The 27612-nt window shown below is 39.6% G+C and overlaps 1 protein-coding gene across 2 annotated transcripts in view; it reads left to right on the top strand.

Moving 5' to 3' along the window:
* LRRIQ3 (leucine rich repeats and IQ motif containing 3) overlaps nt 1–22714 on the top strand; it is a 205226-nt gene extending 182512 nt beyond the window's left edge. The window contains exon 9 of one of the 2 annotated variants that reach the window (XM_045026618.1): nt 22623–22714. In XM_045026618.1, coding sequence (XP_044882553.1) covers nt 22623–22638 — 16 coding nt within the window. In that variant the 3' untranslated portion in view covers nt 22639–22714. The remainder of the gene's footprint in view (nt 1–22622) is intronic. The other variant, XM_045026616.1, reaches the window with a different exon arrangement.
* The last annotated feature ends 4898 nt before the right edge of the window (nt 22715–27612 follow it).

Here is a 27612-nt window from a genome sequence, read left to right as displayed (position 1 = left end):
TTCAATAGGGGCAGGATTTCACCCCAACAGTTTACATATTTACAGCTTTAGATTTATCAGCTAATCCTGGAATTGTAGCTTCAAAAGAAGGGAAAAGGCCTCAAGGTTCCTGTATTTCACTTTGCAAAAATCAGATAAAATGTGGAAAATCCTGGTTCACAAATTTTACTTGGCAATGGCAAAGATAAAAAACTATACATCTTTCTTAAGACGTTTAACCTCCACATCAAAGCTAAAGACCTCTTTATGTGATTGACTCTAACTGGAGTTACATCTGGAAAAGCTAAAACTTTAATAGAGTTTCACAAAATAAAACATGTGTCCATTGCTGCTTCAATCTTAACATCCACTCAGGGGCAGACAAAAAGAGGAAAATTACAGTCAAAGATCTATTATCTCCTGGAACAGAGGTGGCTCAGAAACTCCCCCCCCACACACACCCCATATCTATAGGTTTCAACACAGAGTATGTTGCCAAAGGAGATCACTAAAAAGGATCGAACACCTGAACTACTGGTGGGGCAGATTCTTAATTCATTTTCAAAGCCTCCTTTAAGAGGGATTTTAAAGATAATCAGAGAAGCCTTGTTCTAATGTCAGCTGGTGGCATAATAGGAAAACTGACAAAATGCTGAATTGCATATTCATAATGATTTTCCATCTGCCTTCTTCAAAAATATTTCCTCTAATAAATACTAGATTTTCAGCTGGTGGAAAGGTTACTTTATTCTCCAATTCATTATCTTCTTCTGTCAATAGAGTGGTTTCTTCCTCTAACAGCTGAATTTTATTCCGCAGCCTTCACATGCAAGCAAACATTTTAGGGGCCTGAAAATAGCTCCAAATGTGCAGGACCTATTAAATACTTGCAGTATACATTTAGGGGATAGATCCTCAGTCTCCAGAAATCTACACTAAGAGAACAGTTGAGGATTTCCTTTGCACAGGGACATCCCCAGCTGATGTAGATCCAGAATAGCTGGCTCTGCACCCCTGCTCCTATCCTTTAGGCGAAGGGAGTGGGAGGGGTGCGGTCAGCAAATCCTCGCCAGCACAATAACCCTCGGGGGCTGATGCACTGGCGTAGGTTACAGCAGCACTGGAGCCTGCGTATGGGTGGTAGAGTTGGATATGAGTTTGATGTTGGTAGGAAGAAGAGAAAGGACAGCTAAAGGTAGGGAAAGAGAGAATGAAAGAGAAGGAAGAACAGATAGGAAAGGAAAAGAAAAGGAAAGAACGGACAGATAATGGTGGAAAAAGGAAGAAGGAGACATGAAGGAATGGGACGAACAGACCAGAAAAGGAATAGAAATTAAGAGAAAGAAAAGCAATTAAAATAAAGAAAAATATATAAGAAAGTAGGCAAAGAGGAACCATAGCCCAAAGAGAAGGGGACAAAGGAGAAAAAATAGAGAAAAAAAATAAGAGGAAGAGAGAACACAGGGGGAAACTGGGCTACAGTGTAAATAAATTCTTGCTGTGTGGTGGATGAGAAACTATGTATCTGCATATCTTTGGCTTTAAGAGAGGCTTTCTTTGGTATTGTAGTGATGTCTGACTCAACAGGTAGTAGCTGGTAAGCCCTGAGCTGGGAAGCATCTGATGAGTGAGTGCTAGACCACAGCTCTGTTTCCTGTTATAAATGTCAGTAGAAGCAATGACTGTTGCATGAATTACAGCACCATTTCACAGATGTATTGGACCGAAGCATTTATTTTACATTGCTATCATATCTTCCACCAGACCAGTTCTCAGACGCTCCCTGACCTATCCACTTCTCCATGTGAAGCCTGTGGCTCAGCTCTTCTGCTACAGCTGGAGTGCCCAGCACAGCTCAGGAGGGAATGAAGGATACTTATGTCCCAATAAAGCAGTGATAGCATACTCTGAAGCCATGACAAATGCTTTGTTTATCTTACTTATATTATTATTTTGGGGTTTTCTACTACCCATCTTTATTGTACGTATTGCAGAGATGATCCCAAACCAAAGCCTCATATCCAAGTACCTCTGAACTTTATGAAAAATGACAAGGAGGTTTGCAATCCAATCTCAGATCTAAATGGTGCAAATATCCTATATGCACAATTGGCTGACCCTAAATCCCAGCTCAAAATAGCATAGTAAGTGTGCCCATGTTCTGGATACAGTGGTTTAGTGGGTATAATCATGTTTCCCTCTGGTGGCTGGCACCATATTTGGAACAAGCAGCTACTTTTTCTCTCAAGAGGTAATTCTTTTGCTCAAGTGCTAGAAGCTTAGCGGTTTGGTGCAGGAGGTCCTTGGTTTGATCTCTACTAACGATCATCTCTCTGTGCATACGTGGTCATGATTCATTAGACAATGACACCCTGGATGGGACTTGAACTCTTATGGCTCTGAGATGGTTGGGATAAACTTGCCTAATAGCAGGGCCGCCCAGAGGGGGGGGGCAAGTAGGGCAATTTGCCCCAGGCCCTGGGCCCACAGGGGCCCCCATGAGAGTTTTTCGGGGCCCCTGGAGCGGGGTCCTTCACTTGCTCTGGGGGCCCCGGAGAACTCTCGCGGGGCCCAGGCCCCCGGAGCTTCTTCCGCTCTGGGTCTTCGGCGGCAATTCGGCAGCGGGGGGTCCTTCCGCCGCAGGACCCACCGCCTAAGTGCTGGGTCTTTGGCGGCAATTCAGCGGCGGGAGGCTTAGGCCCCCATAATCCTCTGGGTGGCCCTGCCTAATAGAGAGAGTATATGAGTCCCCTGCAGCTAAGCATGTATGTAATTGTATGCATGTGAGTAATTCCATTGAAGCCGATGAACTACTTACATGCTTAGAAGCTTTGCTGGACTGGAGTCTAAACTGTGGATTAGTGCATGTGATCATGTCCCCGACCTGTCAGCTTTTCCCCTTGACTATACTAGCCTACTACATACGCAAAGCTTAGTAAAGCAGTGAATAAGTAGCAGGCTGTAAAAATCATTTAGTAAAGCCTCTGAAGCAGACAAGATCACATGCGCTAAACCAGTGTATTACATCAATATGCCCACATACTGTGTTTCAATCCCGATAAAAACATTGAAACCTGGGGCTCATCTCTCTTTTGCTCAGACTGGGTGAAGGTATTTTTGTATGAGCATTACCCAACAACTGATCTTGTACATCTATTGAAGATGACTTGAAACATAACACTTTTATTCTGGAAGGACAGGAGAGAAAGCATCTTAACCCAGAAAGCTTCCTTCAGAAAGCTGAAGCTGGGGATGTCATTTTTGTTTTGAAAAGAGCTCCACTTTCTGGCTTGTCCTCTTATATCTTAGCTCTGAAGATCTTGGTCTTCTTCAGCTATGCATTGGCAATCACTTGAGAGGCCAGGATTGGGAGACAAGGAAATGAAGGTAAATCATTAAATGGCTCTGTCAGGGCTGGCGCAACCCATTAGGCGACCTAGGTGGTCGCCTAGGGCGCTGACATTTGGGGGGCGGCGACTGCAGTGGCTGGATGTTCGGCCGCTGCGGTCGTCGGCAGTATTTCGGGGGCGGGACCTTCCGCCACCTAGGGCGCCAAAAAGGCTGCCCGCGCTCCTGGGCTCTGTTCAAACTTCTTTTGATCTTTTTAGTTCCTACTCTGATTGGCCAGGTAGGCTAGTGCTGGCAAGCACCGCCTAAGTAGGTCAGACCATTTGCAGTTTGTGAAGGAAGGAAACACAAGAAGCCAGGAAACTTTATCATTAGTGGAAAAATCCTAAGCACAGAGTCTGCAGTCCTTGACTTGGGTTTTTCAGGATGTACATTTATTTTTTTGAGTTGAGCAGGAGCATTGAGATCAGCTCCCACCCACAGATTTTCTCTTTTTTTCTAAGAAGAGTAAATCAACTAGTCTAGAAAAATTAAACAATCATAGAAAATAATCATTGTAGGTGAGCAGAAGTTCATCTAAACTAAGCTCACTTGATTATCTATATATAACTGTATTTTTACAATTCATAAACAATTAGTGGATGCATTTTATTAACATTTTGGTTGCTTTTTTATTTCTGAAAATGATCCATACCTAATAATAGGAAAGCCTCTGTTCCCCTCCATCACTGAGTCTTACTGTGATAAAATTATTAGATTCAAAAGGACAATGGAAATTAATAGCAAGAATGAAACCTTATAATTGAAAATGAAATAAAACCGAAGCTTGCAGATAGAATACTAGTTTTAATTTCAGTATGAGTGTCTAAGGAATAAGTGTGCAATTTAAGAATTAATTGGTTTTTTTCATAAATGTTTTTAAGGTGATGTACAATTCATTTTCACTATTAAGTATACTAGATTATGATATATGAATGGGACCAAGTTGTGAAGTCCTCTCTCATTTTTTACTCCTCTTTACTGATGAAATCTCCCACTGGCATTTTAGGATATAGCTCACTATTATTCAGGGGCGGCTCTAGCGATTTTGCCGCCCCAAGCACGGCGGCATGCTGCGGGGGGGCGCTCTGCCAGTCGCCGGTCCCGCGGCTCCGGTGGACCTCCTGCAGACGTGTCTGCAGAGGTCCGCTGGTCCCGCGGCTCCGGTGGACCTCCTGCAGGCACGCCTGCGGATGCTCCACCGAAGCCGCGGGACCAGCGGACCCTCCGCAGGCATGCCTGCGGGAGGTCCGCCGGAGCCGCCTGCTGCCCTCCCGGCGACCAGCAGAGTGCCCCCCGCAGCATGCCGCTCCAAGCACGTGCTTGGCGTGCTGGGGTCTGGAGCCGACCCTGCTATTATTATTAGATATAGTCTTATTTACAATACTTTCAATTATATCTGAAAGATGATATAGGAGCACAAAACCCCACATACATTTTTGAAGTGCCTAAGTATGTTCACTCCACTTTGGCTTTGTGGCCATATTAGCAGATAAGCAAGTGGTAAAAAAATGGTCTTTGTTATCAACTACCAAGGAAAACAAGGAGCAATATTTTTTTTTCTGTTCATTGTTTCAGGATCAGTGCTTGAAAAGCTTTACTGATGTACCTAGCCCTGAGGGTCATGAAATGCAAGACCTTAAACCATGCATTCTGATTGCAATCTTTCTTTTCCCTACACACATTTAACTGCTGACATTTTGTTGCCAACTTCTTGTCATTTGATAGAGAAAGAGAGGTTAATGCTTTATATAAATATTTACTATTACTACTGGAGGCACCGACTTTGTGATTTGCCAGGGGGTGCTCAAACTCCGCTCCATCCCAGGCCCTGCCCCCACTCCACCCCTTCCCCCAAATCCCCACCCCTACCCCATCCCACCCTGCCCCCTCCCCTGAGTATGCCCCAATTCTGCTCCTCCTCCTCCCCCCAGCGCCTCCTGCACTCTGTTGAACAGCTGATCACATTGGGCGGAAGGCACTTGGAGGGAGGGAGAGGAACTGACTGGTGGGGCCCACCTATGGGTTAGAGGCACTAGGGGGAGGAGTAGGAGCTGACTGGCGGGGCTGCCAGCGAGTGCTCCAACCCTGGAGCACCCACAAAGTCATTGCCTATGATTAGTACTTCCACTAATACCAATTGAAAGATGGGACAGTCAGATTAGATGAAGCACTGGTTTTCACCATTACTGTTATTGGGATACTAGATGTTAAAATCATGTCCGAATTGGAATGAGGAATTAAAGTAAGCAGGCAGTCTGAAAGATGCGTGTAATTTTAAGGTCTTTGTGACCTGCCAGGGCTAGAAACAAATGGTTTATACAATTAGAAACCTTGGCATCCCAGCCATATAGGACAAACAAATGAATGAGTAATTTTTCTTAGTCAGGACCAAAATTAGGAAGCATGGGTGCCTAAAGTAAGTCACATTAATCCATATTTATGCACTTAAATGTGTAGCCTGATTGTGACATATACTTGTTTTGTGATATGTATGGGACCTAACCAGATTCTGCTCTGATTGACACTGACCTCATGGAGTCAATCTGGATTTACACTGACATAACTTAACTAGAGCAGAATCTGGGCCTTTGTTTTCATTTGTGGCTGAAATAACGTGAAAGAGGGCCTGCCACGATATTTCAAATCCCATCTTAACTGTTATTTTGAGACTGGCTTAGTTGTTATTTTGGCTTGATAAATCACTCCATGATGCAATACAGAACATAAACACAAGGTAAATAATGAGAGATGTGGCTTTATTCCAGTTCCTGCAGCCTCAGTGCCTATATAATATTCATGACATGGTAAAGTCCTGATACTTAAAATTTCACAGATCACATGTATTTGCTGTCCTTTACGTTGAATTTGATTGAATAACTTTGAGTTCCCCAGAATGACTCTCCCTTTCTAGAGAAATGATGGAAATGGATGATTCCAGGAGTCTAGGGATATTTCTACACTGCAATAAAAGATGGGCAGCACAGCCACGGCTGGCCGGAGTCAGCTGATTCAGGGTGCAGGGCCATAAAATTACAGTGTAGATGTTCCACACTGGCTGGTGCTGGGCTCTGAGACCCTCCCACTTTGCAGGGTCTCAGAGTCCAGGCTCCAGCCCAAGCCCAAACATGTACAGTTCAATTTTATAGCCCCACAGCCGGAGCCCCACAAACCTGACTCAGCTGACCTGCGCTCTGAGACTTGATGAGGTGGGTTTTTTTAATCACAGTCTAGACATACCCTGGTGTTTTCCATAGAATGGTGGAATAATACATTGTGGAGCTGTATGGCTAAAGGTTTTGAGAATTAACCAAGGCCTTTCATATCATCGCTAGAACACCAGTCAGAATTCAGCTCAGCCCACTAGAGGCCAAAAATTATAACTATCCGATGGCTGTTCCATAGCTTAAATGAAATTATTTGGATGGTCTCAGCTAAATTCCTAGCAATCTAGTCATATCACAACTTGCCCTTACAAATTAAATTAATTAGCATTTAATTAGCAGAGGCCAAGCACTAAAGTGGCATGTTAACTGACCTACTGGTTCAGTCTTAGAGATAGTCCCTCCAGATCAAGTTTGCAGCGCGTTTCAGGGAAGCTTGTTCTGTGGACAAAGATCTTCAGTGGATAGAGGAATTCTATGACTGCCAATCTGACAATTTTCACAACGCTAAATCCACTTAATTTTCAAACATTAACACAAAAGAAGAAGATAGTGCAGCAGAAACATAAACCACCTATAATTTGTTCCTCTGAAAAGTACTGCCTGGAGGATGTGGTAATTTACTGGTCTTCTTTGAAAAAGATTTAATATATTTTAATAGAATATTTATATTTCATACACTATATTCAAGAATTTCCTTGTTTCAGCTGACTCTCTTCAATGCTGTTTCTTTAAATATTACATTTCTCCTGTGTGCATAATTCAGAGATGGCCTTTAATGTGTGGAAAATAACCGATCTAACTAAATGGAAACAGTAAAAACAAAGCCTTTTCAATTTGCATTTTTGTTCTGAGGACAATACAAATCAGGTGGAGAAAACCACTTGTTACAAATATGAACTTTTTTTTAATGAATAGGCCTGAATGAATCCTGTAAACACTTATGCGGGTACTTAACATTACGTAAGTGAATAATCCCACTGAAGTCGCATGCATAAGTGTTTGCAGGTATCAGACTTTAGGGTCTATTTCAAAGCCCACTTAAGTTAATAGAAATCTTTCTATTGACTTCAAAGTGCTTTAGATGAGTCCCACAGTTTACTTGCCTGAGATATGACTCATCAATATATTATGATCATGTTAAACCTCATTTTGAGCCTTTATAGAATAATTTAAATAATTGTGGTTCATAGTGTAGAAAAAAATTCTTTAGCATTTTCTCCTTTATGATTCATATTTCTATAATATCCCTTAATTTCCTCTAAGCTTCTGAAGTGCCTGTGAAATGAAGACACTCAGTTCCTATTGTCACTGGTTTCTTATTGAGGTGTGAAATATGTAGTTCTTCCATTAACGATCCATGTGAACATTCATATTCTCTTTTAAAAGAGCTGTGCTTATGGACAGAACAATCAGTAAAGTAAGGATTATTTTTAAATGACCTGTTTATCATTGTGAATTGCAAGAAAGGGACATCAGAGAAATTAATCCAACAGTTTCTCTCTTGTATGTGAGTTTAGCGTGAATAGTTTATAGCTATTTTATATATATTCTTTATATATATCCAAATATATCCTTTGATAGATTGACCCTGGCATTAAAGTGAATTACAAATATGTAATATATTAATTGATACATTGCACCTATACATGTACTAAATCAAACAGAAACAGATTAAAAAAGTCAGAGCTAAGAATTTTCTCAGCCTTACTTTCCTTTAGGGCTGTCAATTAATCGTAGCAAACTCACGCAATTAACTAAAAAAGAAAATAATTGCAATTAAAAAAATTTGTCACGATTAATTGCAGCTTTAATCATAATGTTAAACAATAATAGAATACCAACTGAAATTTATTAACTATTTTTGCATGTTTTTCTACATTTTTAATATATTGATTTCCATCACAACACAGAATACAAAGTGTACAGTGCTCACTTTATATTATTATTTTGATTACAAATGTTTGCACTGTAAAAATGACAAAAGAAATCGTATTTTTCAATTCACATCATACAAGCACTGTAGTGCGATCTCTTTATCGTGAAAGTGCAACTTATGAATGTAGCTTTTTTTATTATATAACTGCACTCAAATACAAATGTAAAACTTTAGAGCCTACAAGTCCACTCAGTCCTACTTCTTGTTCAGCCAATGGCTAAGAGAAACAAATTTGTTTACATTTATGGGAGATAATGCTGCCCTCCTCTTATTTACAATGTCACCAAACAGTGAGAACAGGCACTCACATGGTACTTTTGTATCTAGCATTGCAAGGTATTTATGTGCCAGATGCACTAAAGATTCATATGCTTTTTCATGCTTCAGCCACCATTCCAGAGGACATACTTCCGTGCTGATGATACTCATTAAAAAAATAATGCATTAATTAAATTTGTGACTGAACTCCTTGGGGGAGAATTGGATGTCTCCTGTTCTGTTTTAGCCACATTCTGTCATATATTTCATGTTATAGCAGTCTCAGATGATGACCTAGCACATGTTGTTTGTTTTAAGAACACTTTCACTGCAGATTTGACAAAATGAAAAGAAGGTACCAATGTGAGATTTCAAAAGATAGCTACATCACTTGACTCAAGAATTAAGAATCATAAGTGCCTTCCAAACTCTGAGTGGAATGACGTATGAAGCATGTGTAACCCACATTCCTCCTGGATGAGGTGTTCTGTCCCATCTAGTGGCACCGAGACCACTTAGAGACAGATGAAATGAGTCTGCTCTACAGCCTTAGCTAACAGCCAGTTGACTTTTAGCTTATGCGGTAGAGGCTCATGCACTAAGCTCCAGCGGTCCCAGGTTCGATCCTGGCCATCAATGACTGAGGTCTGTTGGCATTACATATGCTTTCAGAAGTCTTAAAAGAGCAACACTCTGATGCGGAAACTACAGAACCTGAACCACTAAAAAAGAAAATCAACCATTTGCTGGTGGCATCTAACTCAGATGATGAAAATGAACATGTGGCGGTCTGTACTGCTTTGGATTATTATTGAGCAGAACCCATCATCAGCATAGATTCTCTGGAATGGTGGTTGATGCATGAAGGGACATATGAATCTTTAGTGCACCTGGCACATAAACATCTTGTGATGCTGGCTACAACACTGCCATGCAAACGCCCTTTCTGACATTTGGGTGATGTAAACAAGAAGCGGGCAGCATTATCTCCCATAAGGTCAACTTTCGAGATTGCACTACAATACTTGTAATGGGGGAATTGAAAAATACTATTTCTTTTGTTTCTTACAGTGCAAATATTTGTAATAAAAATAAATAGAAAGTGAGCACTGTACACTTTGTATTCTGTGCTTTAACTGAAATCAGTATATTTGAAAATGTAGAAAACATCCAAAAATATTTAAATAAATGATATTCTAATATTGTTAAACAGTGCAATTAATCGCACAATCACGATTACTTTTTTAAGTCACATGATTAATTGCAATTAATTTTTTAATCGCTTGACTGCCCTCCTTTCCTTTGATTAAAAGTTCTTCTAAGACCTATTTATAAATGAGATATGAAATCATTGGAATTAATGCTTAAATCTGCGAAACCAAATTCAGAACTTAATATCTTTAAATTATTTTAAATATATTTTCATGGAGGAAGGGAATTGTAATCTACATGTTAACATTTCTCTCCAATTTTAATATTTTCTTTCTTTTACTATTGTCCCCTTATGTATCCTGGTATAATATTTGTCTTTAGTAGATGCAGGCTGCAATAATTCCAGGCATCAGAGTGACCATTTACTTGCCAAAACTGTTTCCAAATCACAGGCCTGGTCTACACTGGGGGGTGGGGGAGGTGTCGATGGAAGATACGCAACTTCAGCTACTGGAATACTGTAGCTGAAGTCGAAGTATCTTATTCCGACTTACTTCCCGTCCTCACGGCGCAGGATCGACATCCGCAGCTCTCCCGTCAACTCCGCTACCACCTCTCATTCCGGTGGAGTTCCGGAGTCGATGGGGAGCGCGTTCAGGGATCGATATATTGCGTCTAGATGAGATGCGATATATCGATCCCAGATAAATCAATCGCTACCCACCGATAGGGCGGGTAGTCTGGACGTACCCACAGGCACCATGTAACCCTTAGACTAAGGTCTAACAAAGCCCTGATGGAGATATTATCTTGGTTTCTTTTGGCTGTGGATGATGGGCCTCTGATCTCTGTCACCACCTTCTAAGATAGTGAAATATGCCATCCTTCTTTTACAACCTTGTTCATAGATGATGCTGGCCAGGATTTTTCCAGTTGGTCTACCTATTAGTATTAACACAGTAACTTAGAGCTCTGTGCCAGACAATGTTCTACTGATGGATGATAAGGTTTCTGGGAGAGGTTATACGTATGTAACTTGTTTCCATATTTAAATCGCAACATCTATACTATGATCAATAGTAAGAGATTTATAAAACAATGGGAAGTGAAAACATCTTTATCAGATGGTCTGTAAGCACAAATGCAGCCCACACACCTTTTATGGAGACACAGGCTCTTTAAGCTTGGGGGTCACTGGGAGTTGTAATCTCCAGTTAGGGCACATGATTGAAAGGTCCCAGCTGTCATGTGACTGCCTGCTGGAAACTATATAAAGGAATGTTTCTAGTTCGGTTTTGTGCACGTGAGGGTGGAGACAAGAGGGAAGTCCCTTCATGAGGGCCTGGTAGGATGCTTAAGAAATATGCAGGAATGCCTACCCTGGTGAAAGCACAAGTCCTCTCCCCACCCAGCTTTCAGAAATCTGGCAAGAACTTTCTTGGCAAGTGTTTTGTGTAACTTGTTTTGGAGTCTCCTTTAAATCAATAAAGCTGGCTCCGGGGAACGGCCTTGATTCGAATTGTAGTTTGGGCTTTATTTCACTTTAACCAGCTAGTTTATCTGCCCATTGGCTTATGTTATCTCATAGCCCAGGCAGAATATTCTTACTGTGATCTGTTCATCAAGCTGCTACATAAACAGTCGAAACTTGATGTTCTCACAACATGTGTAGTTAACAAAGTGCTTTTGATAGGATTCTCTTTGGCACCAACTGAGCTAGCACATGCTGAAACTCCAGGTCTCTTTCAGCGGTTGTTAGTTAGAATCCATGTTAGCATCTGACTTTTCCATTTAACCTATAAAGCTTTTTCAAAATCTTAGGCAGAGCTCTCTTCAATGGGGGACACCCCTAAGTACCAACCGTAGTCAGTTGATTTTACTTGTGTTCTTGAGGAGTATTAAAATGTACCAAAACTGAGTGGTCATTACAGCACCTGACTGTATGACCGTATGGCTAACAGCTGTTGTTAATAGAACATTGAATTCTCCTCTCGGGCAAGTCAAAGTGCTGTTTCACTTTCACTTTTGAAATGAATACTGAAAACTCACTTGTTTCCCCTTGTTTTTAATCATCGGGTTGGTACTGCAGTCTGTAATACTGTACATCTTTTATAAAGCTCCTTGAGGTGCCCTGGCACTGGCATGACAAGGCAGTAAAACAGTGGTGACCAATGAAAAGTTCAGTGTTATCCATGAGGTGCTGCTGGTTCTAGGAGATTGCTCGCTGCAGGAAACTATGTGTTTTAATCAGAGCTGGGCGAATAGTGGGAAATAATTGTCCCTAAGCATTCTTTCAAATTCCACATGCACAAACCTTTCACGTTTGCTTTTTGCACATATCTGAGGGCTCAGGCACAAATATACACAAAGAGAATTTTTAGGATGGATGCCTGAATAATTGCTGAATGTAAATTTCAAACTGCCTATTTGATGGTAAAATTCACAAATAATTTATTTTTGTTGTGTTGGTTAGTTACATAAGTCACCGAATCAGGAATAACATAATGGCTCCTGACTTCATTACTACCTAACACGGTTTACATTGTGAATGTATTGCGGAGCAAGACTAAATTGGAGATTGTCATCTGCAGTGTGCAGAAAACCATAGGCTTTATGAATATATGAATATATAAATCTATAGATTTTAAGGCCAAAAGGGACCTTTATGATCATCTAGTCTGAATTCCTGCATAATGTGGGCCATTGTATTTCTTTGCTCCGGAGGTTCAGCTACTTAGTATCCTTGATTTTTTACCATAGATATAGGAGCTCTATTGATTGATACCACCACAAATGTATGGAGTCAGTCAAGAACAAAAAATGCTCACAGCAGTTCTGAGTTCTGACAAATGGCCAGCCTGCTTCAGGTTAGGAGGAACTGAAGCATGGGCTAGCTAGAGGCCCTTTGCCAGATCCACAGTATTCTCATTTGTTAAGATGGCAACAAGTTCATCTGCCTGGGCTACATAATAGCCAAGATTCTGTGAGCTTTCTCCTGAAACATGTAGGTTCCAGATCTTAGGTCTCAGCAAAATGGTCTAGCAGTTCCTGGAAGGTGTTCATGTCATCAGGTGGGGAAGCAGCTCATCTGAGCTCACGTACCCTGCTGGTTCACACAAGGATAGTGGAGGTGTTTCTGGCTAAAGCACATCAAATTCTTTCTCTCTATTGTTGACAGCGGTGGGGAATCCAAGTTGGTAGCAGAGGAGGATAGCTAGATCTCACCTAACTGAATGGAAATCTGCATGAAGAAAACATATTCTCCTTTTTGGAGACTGATTGCAAGACTGAGTCCCAAAATTATAGGGGCCACATAAGGTAACAAAGTCAGAGACCCATAGATCTAGGTGTAAAAAGTAGTCCAGAATATCACTATGATACAGAAGGACTCCAGGGATAGGTCATGGCTTGGTTGGGACATGGATCAGGAAAACGACCCCTCCTGAAATCTGAACTGCCAGTATTAGAGGAAAAAGAAGACCTTGTTGTGTTCATTCCTAATGGCAGTGAGACCAGCATCAGTGTCCCTAGGCGACAAAGCCTAGCTTCTCCTATGAAGGAACATGTGCTGAAGTTTTGAGCAGGTTAAATGGGGAAAGGATCCTATTAGTAGCAGCCAAAGTATCAATGGGGTTGTGAACAAAACGAGTTCATCACCCCTCCCAGTGACAGAGGGAGCACTAGCAGAGAAAGATGTCTGATTTTCATCACCAGACCTGCTGGAGGAAGACCAAGTCTTTCTGCAGTCCCTCATCACCTATCTCTACAACAAATAGGAGCAGGGGAACCTTCAACACCATTGTCTTCTGATTATTGCCAAAAACAAAGCTGTTCAATGCCAAGAATATGACACAAAGTCAGCATCTTGAGCCCACTTAGATGGACTTGACACAAAGAAATTTCATCAGTGATATAATTGTCAGTTATACCATCACTGGAAAGTAGAGTTCCCTGGGAAATGACATAGCTATGCCAATCAGTGTTCTAGTTGTTTTCATGAACGGTGTCACGTATATGGCAGTTCCTAGTACAGTGAAAAGATATCAGTACCCCAAAAGACACAAACACTGATTGCTATAGGGTACATAGGGACACAACAGTACAGACTGTGCACCCTAGCTATGAATATCCAGTTCAGGAAAATGTAGTATCTCAATACATTATAGCCAATGTGCCTATTGCAGTATATAGCATAGTTTCTGCCCCAAGCACAGCAGTCAGGCGGCTTTCGGCGGCGTTTCTGCGGGAGGTCCGCTGGTAACACGGATTCGGTGGCATGCCTGCGGGAGGTCTGCCGGTCCCACGCCTTCAGCATACCTGCCGCCGAATTGCTGCTGAAGCCGCGGGACCGGCTTGGTGCGCTGGTGCCTGGAGCCGCCCCTGGTTGCCGCAAGCACCAAACTGTGAAATGACATAAAGGGGGCCAGATTCTGTTTTCAGTTATGCTGGCATAAATTTGGATTGATTTAAATGAAATCAATTTGAATTTATAACAGTGTAAATGAGATCAGAGTCATGCCCAACAGCTTCATGACATATTTTCCTCTTTTTTGTGTATAGTAACTGGCACTATACACCAAAGAACAATTACAAACATTGTTCAAATTGATACTTCTTTACTGGTAATAACCGAGGTGGTTGATTCTTCATCCATACCCAGAAATGGCAGTTAAATGCCCCCCTTCTTGGGATCAAATGATTAAATATACTGTAGCAGTTTTGGTGTGTATTGCCAGCTTCAAAATTAATAGTACCATAAATGTTGTCCCGTTGCAATATTGATTTTAATAATAAACAATGCTTTTTATCTAAAGAGCAGGTATTAAACTAAATTTCTCTATATTGATAAACTCATAGGTTTTTTAAGGATAGAAGGGATTATTATGAGCACTTAATCTGACCTCCAGAATAGCTATAGCAATTCACCCAGTAATTCCTGCATGAAACCCATAAATTCTTCTTGAGCTAGTGTATGTTTTTTAGAAAGAGACATCCAATCTTGATTTAAGGACATCAACTGATAGGACAATCTACCACATGGTAAGTGGTTCCAGTTATTAATTATCCTCATTGTTAAAAATTTGCATTTTATCTCTAGTCTGAATTTGTCTAGGTTCTGCTTTCAGTCACTGGTGGTGTTATGCCTTTGTCGGATAGATTAAAGAACCCTCTGCTGGAAAATTTCTGACCTGATAATTTCCTTTCTGCTAGCAGCATCTCCCACAGTTCTGATATGAATGTACTATTTCCCTCCTGTCTGTAGTTTCCAGTGGTGATTCAAAGCTGCAGCAGAGCCTGTGCTAGCCATGCTCCCTTCTCCTGCTTGCTGCCAGATGATTCACTCCAAAACTCTGCAAAAACTCTTAGAAAATGATTAGGAACAATATCTTTAGTGCCAACTAATTAACTATGTTTAGTAGGCCACTGCCTACACAGTAATGATCCAAATAAAATGCTGACCCAGGGCCATGAAACCATCAAGGTTAAGTAGAATTGTGGGAGATGCTAGTAGCAGAAAAGAAATTATTGGGTAAGAAATTTTCCATTCTGCAGCCAAGCATCTCCCATAATTCTAATACATATGAGATGTAGCAAGCAGTGAAGAAGTGTAGGGAGGGATAGAAAAGTGAGCATAAGAAATAGGAAAGTTCCTCCCTTTTTGAACTCTGCTCAAGTGGCCAGAATATGTCTGGACCACTGCCTAGAACACCTTCCTCCCAAAGGATGCCTCTGTGGAGAAAGAAATTCTATTTTAGGGTGTCTGATAGAGGTGTTAGCCGATGACAATATGGCTGCTCTGCAGATCTCTGCGGTGGAAGTACACAATCTTTTGGCCCATGAGATTGCCATAGCTCTTGCAGAATGTGCCTTGATTCCTTCAGGAACAGGTGTGCTGGATGGCTTGTAGGCCTCAACAATGCAGAGTCTGATCCATCTAGTAAGGGATAGCTTGGAATACTGTAAGCCATTGGCACCTGAGAATGAAAGGAAATGAACAGGGATCCCAATCTCCTTGTGGATTCTGTATGCTTAATATAAGTCTTCAGTGCTCTTCCCATATCAAGGGTGTGCCACTGCTTCTTGGTTGGGTACTGTGACCATGGGCAGAATGAAAGAAGTCACAGACTCACAGTCTGACCTTCTGTATAATAAAGGTCATAGAACTTCCCCCAAATAATTCCTTTTTTAACTATAGCATTTCTCATGGCTCTTCTCCGAGTCCCAAGACTGTAGGGGCCACATAAAGTAACAGAGTCAGACACCCATAGATCTAGGTTTATAAAGAAGTCCAGAATATCACTATGATACAGAAGGACTCCGGGGACATGGCTTGGTTGGGACATGGATCAGAAAAACAACCCCTCCTTCTTGTATTGTGGAATATAGTGCCAAATATAGAGTTAAAATAACCTCTCTTTTCCCACTTTTGATTCCCCTGTTTATGAATCCAAGGACTCATTAGCCCTTGTATTCCCATGTTTGCTGCTTTTTCAGATGTGAATGTATCTCAGGAGTATAGGCCAGTGACAAAGCTTTTACATAAATACTATGGGCAACACCATAGATCAACATTAGGAGAGTTGTTACTATAAAGAATAAATGTATCCAAAACATATGACGTGTGAAAAGTTCCTCCAGGCCAGAAGTGTGTGTTTTGGCCTCCCTGTGGCAGAGCAAATACCCACAAAATTAGCAGCACATCATTGACACAGTTTCCTTTTCCCACTTTGGGTCTTCATTTAAGCTGGGCAAGCTAACATGGGTCTTCAAGAAAATAACAGAGAGAAAAGGCGGGAGTGACTCTGGGGATTGTTTTTATACACAATTCAGGGCTAGCCTGTTTTGTGCAACCAACCACACACACCCAAACTCTGCTTTTCCAGAAGATCTGCCAAAGAGGTAAGATGTGGATAAGGGAAGACTAGAAATACCATCTTTTTTTTTCTAGCAGGGAGATGGGGATAATAATCAAACACCACATCACTGTCAGAAGAAGCAGGGTCAAACTCAGAACACAGGTCTGTTGTCTTCTAGGCCTGTGCCTAGGCCCCGGCACTCTTCCCTTGGTTAACTCTGATGAGGGTATACACAGAGGCATCCAGGTTGTAAGGAAATGGTTAATGCTGACATCAGGAAATGGGCAGCATCCGAGGTGGGCCTGATTACAGCTCCCATAAAGGCTGCCTTCTCAGAAAGCAGAGGGCTGGTTGAAAGATGGGGGAAGAGAATCTAATCAGAGTAGTTAGCAGGCTCTTAGTAGTGTCTTCTACCTTTCCAGGGAGATGTTCTCAGACAGTAAATAGACCCAGTTTGGACTTGATTGAATCAAGCTGACCCTACAGCTGCACTGCTATTTATGTCTGCCTGACTCTAAGCTGTTTCTTTTTCCTGACTTTACTCTGATTTAGCCAGGGCTACTCATAGTTAGAACTCCCACAGCAAGTCATGCTGGGCCAGGTTTATAAAGCTGGCTTCTGTATTTTCTTGTAGGGTGATGCAATCACAGATTGCACATGGATACAGATCAGGTCACAGATATACTTAATTATTAATTCAGTAGTGCCTCGTGTGCCCTGTTTTGCTAGGCTTTGTGTAAACTCATACTAAGGGACAGTCCCTGCCCTGAAGAGCTTACAATCTAAATAGACAACAAGGAAAAAGGGTGAGAGAAAGGAAGTTAGCCTCATTTTAGAAATAAGGAACTCAGGCACAGAGGTACTAAGGGGCTTGCCTGAAGACACACTGCAAGTCAGGAACTGAGTCTAGACTCTAAAGGAACTCCCTGAACAAAGCTTGGCTGCAAAGCCATCCTGCCTGATTGCAGGCACAGATTGATACCTAGCCAATAAATGACCTCTCCACATTGCAATACTTAAAACGCAGCCTTTCTAAGGACAATCTCTTATGTTATGGGGAAAAATATTCATTTTGTAACCCTCATTCTTGATGCTATCTCTGCTAAGATATCTGCTTATCTTTCCCAGCTGCATTTTGAAATGCCTACATTTCAAAATTTATGTACCAAATTCTCTTTTGTTAGTTTATAAAGCAAACAAGAACTAAAAATGTTCTTTCTTTCTGCCTGACTAATTGCATACTAAATTGCTTTACAAATGCATCAGTGAAAGCCCATTTACTTTTTACTGAGTGAAAGATCTTTATCTCTGGATGCTGCCCAGAAAGGAATTTTCATAACAAGACACTATTAAGAGATGCTTACAGACTTCCAGGCTCTCCGAGAGGTTAAAAAAAATATCTGAAAAATGGTGTGACTTGGTACACATTTCAGCTAAAGTATCCGTTGCTATAGCAAATGAAGGAGCATAACTAACCTCTAACACAGCCTGCTTTTGAAAATCTGTTGCAGCTTGTTAAAACTCTTTTGTTCTGATGCATTCATTTCTCCTACAGATTGCTAAATGCTTTCAAAAGATTCGAATTTACTTTAGAACTGGGCAGTCTTGAACGTTCTGTGAAATTAAAAATAAATTGAATAATAGTAAAATAGCCAATCACCTGTAGTGTATTTGCTAATACACTAGAATCAGCTCTGTATTTGTTAGGAGACTAATTACATTATTTTTGAGGCTAAAGATGGATCACATGTAGTGGAAACAACTGGGAAACTACTGCAGTTAAGGCAGCTAAAAGATAATGAAACAGAAAAATCATATGAAATTAAAATTAAGGGATTTGACACCACTGAATTTTAGCAAGGGAAATCCAATTCATTTTCTATCTAGCCTATCCAACAGAGTGTATGATGCCAGCCAGTTTATCAGAGATCATGTAAAATACTACTCTTTAAACATATAGAAAATTCAGGAATAAATTAATTAAAAAGCAGAGGTCACTATGGTGCTCTGAATTAAGTATAAGCTTCAAGCTCAGGTGAATGTGATTACAGCTCTATATACCTCCAGTAGAGATGGCGAACTTTCCTGTACACCTCTAATGTCATGTCACATACAGATAATAAAATTACATATATTGCCACTGTGGTATCAGCAGGTGTAATAGTCATAACCTGTAAGTATATGGTTTTACTGCATTGACTTAGGGAAAAAAAGATAAGTAAAATATGTCAATAGGGTTGTGAGAAAATCATTGTTAATTCTCTTCATTAGCCCTCCAGGTAAAGAAACAAAGAGAGAGAAAGAGTTAATTGGTCTAATCATACAGCCCACAATTAATTTAAGCCCATGTATTCAAAAAGGAAACAAACCATTTTTCTAGTTTTGCATCCACAGTCAATCATAGGTTCTAAGTAGACTTCTAAGCAGGTTCTCTAAACAACTATGTTCTGTCACTTAAAGAACCCGTAGTGTGTATTCTTGGAGCTTAGAACACCATTGCAAGTACAAAACCAGAGGCTGTAATCATGGTCATTCATGTTTCCTAGAAGACTGAGTGGACGGTCTGCATAAGAGAAGAGACTCATGTTGCCCACAAGTTATTACCATATTAGAGAAGGCTGCTCCTGGAAAAGAGGGCTTGATTAATTCCTGATATAATTCATTTGTAATGCCAGCATTTAATTTTGCCCATAGTGTCATTCAGATGCACATTCAGATTTTTGGCAGCATCTTTAATTATGAAAGGTAAACAATTAAATACTAAATAGGTGACTGTTTAATGCTTAACCAACTGCCTGACTACACTGTATACCGGACATGCTAGCCTTTCAAGGAAGTCCTCTCAGGCAGGAAAACACTAATTCTGAGTTTTGTTTTGATCTTTCCATTTGCTTGCCATTTTAATTACTGTCAAGCCATGCACTTAGTCTTTTGTGAAATCCTTTTAGATTGTAATCTCTGACGCAAGACACTACTCCAGACAACACATTTCTAATCAACACAGCTCCTAATATCATTATTACTTTATTATTAATCATATTATCCCACAGCTTCTAGTAGCTCTAATCATGGACCCCATTGTGCTAGGCACTGTACAAATTCAGAACAAAAAGATGGTCTCTGCCCCAGAGAGTTTACAGACTAAGAATGCTTGGGATTCCTCATGATATAATAATCATATAACAAATTGTTTATTCTATCTGTCTAGCTCCCATCATAAATATCTGAACACTAATGAGGAGGGAGGGATAGCTCAGTGGTTTGTGTCTTAGTCTGCTAAACCCAGGGTTGTGCGTTTAATCCTTGAGGGGGCTACTTAGGGATCTGGGGCAAAATCAGTACTTGGTCCTGCTAGTGAAGGCAGGGGGCTGGACTCAATGACCTTTCAGGGTCCCTTCCAGTTCTATGAGATAGGTATATCTCCATATACTATACTATTATTTATAATGGTCAGCAGGAATACTGCCTTTGCAAAAGGTGTCACTGACTTTTAACACATTAAGGACCAAAACATCAGAGAATTTCCATGAATGCAGCCACAACATTTATGGAGTATCCATGTTGTAGCGCAAAAAGCATTTGCATACACAACAGCCTCGTGTTTCTGTTGCACATCAACTCAACCTGCTCTGCAATACTGCAGGTACAAAATCATGGGCCCAGTTAAATGCACACATTCAAACACCTACTCACCTGCTTTCCAGGTGCAATCTGACAAATGGAAGAAAAAACTGCAACTGAAATACAGGGGCTGCTTTTAAAAATTCAGGGCATTTAAACTTGGAGATAATACTCTTTTTCACATTAACTCTAAGATTGTTTACAATGCTATTTTATCCTTTAGAATGTAAAGTTTTTGCATTATTCTAAAAATGAATTCAACTAAGTGACGATAAATCATAATTACACCCGTTAAAAGGTTCTGCAATCACAAAGTTCAGAAAATCTCACTTTTTTCAGTTTAAAATATTGTGTTTATTTGGAATCTTTGAAGACAAATAAGCTTATCAATGCTCTAGGAATTTTCCATAGCTTCCATAGCTTCCATAACTTCGGAAAGACAATGCCTTGGTGGCTCTGAATTTACGCATTAGCTGTCAAAATGCTCTATGATTTCAGTAACCAGCTCTGAAGTTCCTCTACTGAAACAATTGACCTAAGGTTGAAGCAATATTAAATTCTGACACTTTAAAGGAGTAAAATAAATTTTAAAAAACTCACTCTTTTACTATAGTCTGAGCACTACATGCACCTCTCTTAAAGTCTGTGTGACAGTAACCCATATTAAAAAGAGATCTCTTACAAGTTAGTGAATGAGGAAATAAATCACAAGTCAACACCAATGGGAAAATAATTCATTTGTTTGAAAATAAGCACAGTGTATCATCCTATATCTCTAAACATAGGCTGATGTACTGGAATCTTAGATACTGCACTTTGGATATAAAAGGGCCTGTTTTCAAACAGTTTATAATCCTCATTAGGGTGATATTTTTGTAACTCACACCAAAATTACACAGTTTTCAGAACACCATGTGATTTGACATGTTAAATCAACCAAAAAGAATATTTGCTGTGCCACGGAGACAGTGTGGAAGTTTAAACAGGGCTGAGCAGAAAGAAAGGGATCTAAACAAATGGGAAAAGAATATAAATTTATAAATACACCAGGCTCTGAAAAATTTTGGTCACAAATGTGACTTCATACATTTTGGAGAATCTGAATCCTGCCCGTGTATTCAGAGGTCACTTAGGGCATGAACAGATGCAAGGAAAGCTGAACTAATGGTTGAGTTCCCCAGTGTTATTCCTCTGTTAAATGTATACCAGGGTGTTCCTGGTCTGGAATGCAGGATCTTGTTCTTCAGGGGGCTGGGTGATTAGCTGGTGAGAGATTATTATAGAATGCCAAGAGCACTGACTGTAGCTGTGTTTAATGACTATTTGTAGATGAAATGGGATGGGAATTGAGGTGTTGGTTTTTTTTTTTTTATCATCTGGGCATGCAAAAATCCTGTTGCCCAGTTTCTCCCCTCAAGTACTAGAATGACACCAATAGAAGGTGATTCTCAGGTGGGGCTAGAATGGACTTGGATTTATCGTGAAGTACTTTTGCATTTCCGGCCACAGTTTAGATGCAGGCAAGAATTCTTCAAGCGATAAATGTGTTCTTTTCTGGTGCATATATTAGCATCTGGAGATTATATTGAGGCTGTGCTGTCTACATGGTGTGGCAGGCCAACTGGGAAAAACTAGTGCCAGACAGAAGGAAGACTTCACCCCTTAGCCCTGTTACAAAGACAATTTTCATTATGGTGACTGACTGGGCCCAGATGCTCACAGGGATGGGGGAGGAGGATGTTCAGAAAACCCTGCTTCCCTGACAAAGGGTGGAACTGATCATAGATTAAATTAAGATATACTCCTAAAGCTGACACCACATGTCTAAATCTCCCCACTCCACCAGGGCAAGAATGGACTATCCCAGCTCGATTCCATTATCACCCTAACAATGTGCTTACTACCATGCTAACACTATCAGTGTGTTCAAAGAGATAGATCTCTTTGGATGATTCAACCCAAAGTGAACTTTTTTTGTTGACAAGGGTACTCTAGGCAAATACTGGGTGAAATCTAATTCCCTTCTTTTGTTAGCCAGGAACTTATTAATAGGTCACACCTGCCATGGTTTTCTTTTCTTTCTTTTATTAATATAATAATATTTCCTTTTCAGTTTTTTAATGTATGTAACTGTCTCTTTTTGAATACTCCCCAATCTTTCAAAGAAATATAAAAATTACATGGAAAAATCATATGATATCAAACCCCAATAGAATTAATTGGAAAGAACTGATTCACATGACTTTCTTTTCTTTTCTGTGACAGTGACAGATGCATGTAACAAAGACAACTGAGGAATGTGTTGTACTACACCTCTGAGTGTGCATATATTATGAGTGAGAGTGAGTCATTGTGCAACCCTGCCTCCCCCACCCAGCAAAAAACAAAGCCCTGGACTTCAATGGAGACTGCAATCAGCTGCCTCCTGAAATTACAAACCCAAACAGTACAGCTGGAGTACAAGCATTTGAAGTCTGAAAATATTGTGCCTGCAGGACTAATTATGCTTTTGCAAACTTTATAAAAACATAGCTGCTTATTTAAAGTTATGCAGCACAAGAGCTCCATCATAATGAATGGCAACTATTATGATGCATACATACAAACATCTATTTTCTGGAGAAACTGGCAATTTGTAATGAATTTTAGACATTTTAATATCTCTGCAAGGGCACTGCAAAATTAGAGACACTGCACACGTAAAGAATACTGAAAACCTGTTGCCCATTTCCACCCACTAGTAGAGGGGCAGCTTTTATTCTTTACTCTACAATATGAGCATTTTAACACTACTGACTTTCCCTTGCAATTTTGAAACAAGTGGTGACTGATGCAATTATGTCAAATTGATAAAAACCTGAATTGTAGGTACCTGAAAGGCCCCAATTCTTGTAGTATCTGGGTATAGGATACAGATCAGGAAATCTCAAACTTGGATGGTTTATGAAAACGGGAGTTTAAAATAAATCATATTGCTACAATATATTCGGCACAGTGCACTATACTATACTGCTATTGTATATTTTCTTAATGTTTCACACTGGGAGTTCCATTCTTGATGGCCTGATTCTGTGAAGTGCTGAGCACCTCTAATGTAGCTCAGGACATCCTCAAACCCAGTCACTTTAAAGAGCACTGAAGGCACTCAGCGCTACCCAGGAAATGCTCACCCTCTTACAGGATTATGCTGTATTTTAAAAAAGTATCATTTTACTCAAGATTTGCATTTCATCATGACTATTTGCCCTGTTATCACATCGCAGTATCTGAGTTACCATAGTTATTTCATATTCAAAATACTGTGGAACATTTTCAGATCCCATCATGTGGTTTTTTTAAGTGAGCTTTTTAATGGGGACCTTGTACTGGTGCAAAAAGTATATAAGCTTAGCCTTCCAGGGTGTAGTGGTGGAGAAAGAATGAAGATAAATGCCTACCCTTGGAAATACACACTATAATTTAATATTATAATTCCTCAAAACACTATAGTAAAACAATAACAATACCGTATTTTGAGATTTTACAGTAGAATATTGTAGTGTCTTGACCTACTTCAAAGGTTAGGTTATAAAGTCTGTCTGCCTTTTTATCTGTCTCTAATACAATATTTTTAGACCAAGAGCTCCTGATCTCAGCACCCATAGATTTCCTTACTTAAAAAAGACAGAAGTTTTCCAGCTGATGTGCATTGTAATGCTATTGAATCTGCTAATGGTAAACAGTTATATTCTTCATAGACTGTATCTGGCAGAAAGATCCCGGTTGACCAGAGAGAGGTCATTCTGTTCTCTTGGTCTAAAATGGTGATCTCCCTGTGGACTGAACATGGTGATAAATCTTTCATCTACAGAAGTCATCAGAGCGTTTTTGATATTCAGAGTCATGAACAATTTATGAATCGATGAGAAACAAACAATTATAGAAGCGCTGGTGAAAGCTAAGGACTATGCACAACACAATGCTGCGCTTTTTTTGACATACAGTACGTACTTATGCTGTGCCTGAATTGGAACAGCAGGAAAGTCTCACGGGAAAGGATCAGACCACAGAAATGTCTTCTGGCTAAGGTATTTTTCTTTTTCTTTTCTGCTTTGATTATTTGCAAACACATGATATTGCAATTACCTTAATGGGAACAACTCTTCTAGCTTCTCTCTGATGGAAAACTCTTCAAACAGACATTTTCAAACTCTGGATTATGTTGGTTAATACTGAATGGGCCTAATTTTACATTTACTTAAACACTTTGCATCCCACAGAATTTAGCCCAAATGTGTCAGTCTACATATATCAGAATGCCTAGTTGCTATGGTGATGGATGTTCTTGAAATGCATGTAACAATAACAATTATTAATATACTGATGAATGAACTGGGTTTTTGAGAGGAAAGGAGGTCTTCTGGTTCAGGCACTGGCCTAGGGTTCAAGAAATCTGGGTTCAGTTCTTTGTTCTGCCACAGATTTTGGGCAAGTCTCTTTGGTTCTCATTTTTTCCCATGTGTAAAACAATGATAACAACACTTTCTTTCTCCCACTCTTTTCCTGTTTTGTCTACTTAGATTGTAATCTTTTAAGAACAGGGAGTTTGTCCAACTAGGTATTTGTACAGCACCTGACACAAGGGGATTCTGATCTTGCTTGATTCCGGGATGATGCCCCTGCTTGCTTGGGACCCTGACTTCCTTGGGCCTCTAAGGGCCATCATAATACAAATAATCATTAATAAATCAGTCTTTTGGCAGTTGGTGCTATCTTTTGAGCAACATCTCTTCAGATCTTTTATCTGTTGCAAAATGTGACCAAGATTTGTAATCTGAGAAACCCGCCTTAACGATCTCATCTCAGATGTGACTTTGAAATAGATCCATTAGCTGACTGCTCTTTTTTCCCTGAGGAGATGATTATTTTATTATTATTATTAGTGTGGTAGTAGCTCCAGTCAGGGACTAGGACCCCATTGTGCTAGGTGCTGTATGCACATTATTTCTTGAAAACTAAGGCTGTCAAATGATTTTTTAAAAAATCACAATTAATCACGAGATTAAAAAAATTAGTCACAGTTAATCTCAGTTTTAATCACACTGTTAACGAATAATAGAGGATACCCATTTAAATGTATTGTAAATATTTTGGATGTTTTTCCACATTTTCAAATATATTTGATTTCAGTTACAACCTAGAACACAATGTGCACAGTGCTCACTTTATATTATTGATTACAAATATTTGCACTGTAAAAAAGTTAAAAGAAATAATATTTTTCAATTCACCTCATACAAGTACTGTAGTGCAATCTCTTTATTGTGAAAGTGCAACCTACAAATATAGAATTATTATTTTTTACATAACTGTTTAAAAAAACAAAACAAAGTACAACTGTAGAGCCTACACTTTGAAGCATGAAGGGGAATATGAATGTTTAGCACATCTGGTTTGTAAAGGCTTTGCAATGCTGGCTACCATGCAAATGTCTGTTCTCACTTTCAGGTGACATTGTAACTAAGAAGCGGGAAGCATTATCTCCTATAAATGTAAACAAACTTGTTTGTCTTAATGATTGGCTGAACAAGAAGAAGGACTGAATGGACTTGTATGAGGTGAATTGAAAAATACTATTTCTTTTGTTTATCTTATTTTACAGTGAAAATATTTGTAATAAAAATAATATAAAGTGAGCACTGTAAACTTTGTATACTGTATTGTAATTGAAATCAATATATCTGAAAATGTAGAAAAACATCAAAAATATTTATAATACATTTAAATTGGTATTCTGTTATTGTTTAATAATGCAATTAAAACTGGAATTAATCACAACCAATTTTAATCTAGTTAATTTGTTTTGCATTACTCCCATGCATTAACTGTGATTAATTGACAACCCTTTTGAAAAGAGATGGTGTGGCTTCGGCACTAAGCTCTCTGGAATATCACATGCATCTGACGAAGTGGGTATTCACCCACAAAAGCTTCTGCTCCAATACATCTGTTAGTCTATTAGGTGCCGCAGGACTCTTTGTTGCTTTTTTAGAGATCCAGACTAACACGGCTACCCCTCTGATACTGGAATACCATAGTTTGCCTGAGATCCTATAAAACTGACTATGCTGGAATTTTTCATTTCCTGTGGGTTTCGAAGTCCTTCCTATTTTACCTACAGTTACAAGAAAGGTGCAGATTGCACTTGGCTCAGTTAAAAGAATTAGGGCCAGGTCCCTAGCTAGTGCAAACCAATGTACCGCTATGAAGTGACACTGATTTACACCAATTGAGGACCTGGTCCTTCATTTTTGGTTGAACATTCTTGTAATATCAGCTGTTTGATTTCACATCAGCTTGAAAGCAGAAAGGAAATACCAGGTCATCCGCAGCTACTAGGATTCAGATTAAACAGACATCTCCCATCAGACTTTTTTTATACCAAGATGGCATTTGCAAATCCTGTCCATATAAATGAGAAACAGAAAAAGGCTTTTATTTATGAATTCACGAGTATCACATTATGATTTGACTTCTACTCAGATTGAGGTCACAAGCTGTGCCCAAACTGAAGCAACAAACAATGTTGGCAAACATTTAAAGAAAAAGGCCTAATAGTGATCAAAGCAGAAAAAGATCATCTTTAAGAAATAGATTTTATAATTGGTTTTAGATGAGCTTATATCTTTCCCTATCTTGTAATTTTCTCAATATAGTTTTTAACCTTTCATGGTTACAAGCTTTGTCTATTTTATTTATGAAAGTTTGTAAATGGAATATTACACCTATGTATGCTTTTATGACACTAAATCAGTATTATTAAAACTGAAAACACACTAGGAAGTCAGTTTTATGATTAAAAAACATCCCGAGCATCCATACCAGATTGGCTACATTTCTCCAAACCCCAGTTCATTGAAAATATTTTACCCAACATACAGTTAAAGGGCAAATTAAAAAAAAAAATCATGAAAGAAATCCTGATACTCTGCGACTTCACTGAATGAGCTCTAGCTAAGCATGGAAATTCACACTCATATTATGCAGCTAATCTGTGAAAGACTGAAGGATGAACTGTTGTTAAGACACACATTTTCTTTGGAAAAGCTATAAATGTTCCTTAAAGTCATTTTTTCAATGTCTGCAATTCCTGTCCTTTATTACTATGTAGGACTTAACCTGAAATCTGGTTAATAGATTGTATCTTGGATGAAATAGATACCACTAAATATAAAAGTAACATTTTGAACCTATATATTTTATGCATGTGCTGTTC

The sequence above is a fragment of the Mauremys mutica genome, chromosome 8 (genome assembly GCF_020497125.1).
Source record: "Mauremys mutica isolate MM-2020 ecotype Southern chromosome 8, ASM2049712v1, whole genome shotgun sequence".
Classification (NCBI taxonomy): domain Eukaryota; kingdom Metazoa; phylum Chordata; order Testudines; family Geoemydidae; genus Mauremys; species Mauremys mutica.
This window is presented reverse-complemented; position numbering and strand designations above follow the sequence as displayed.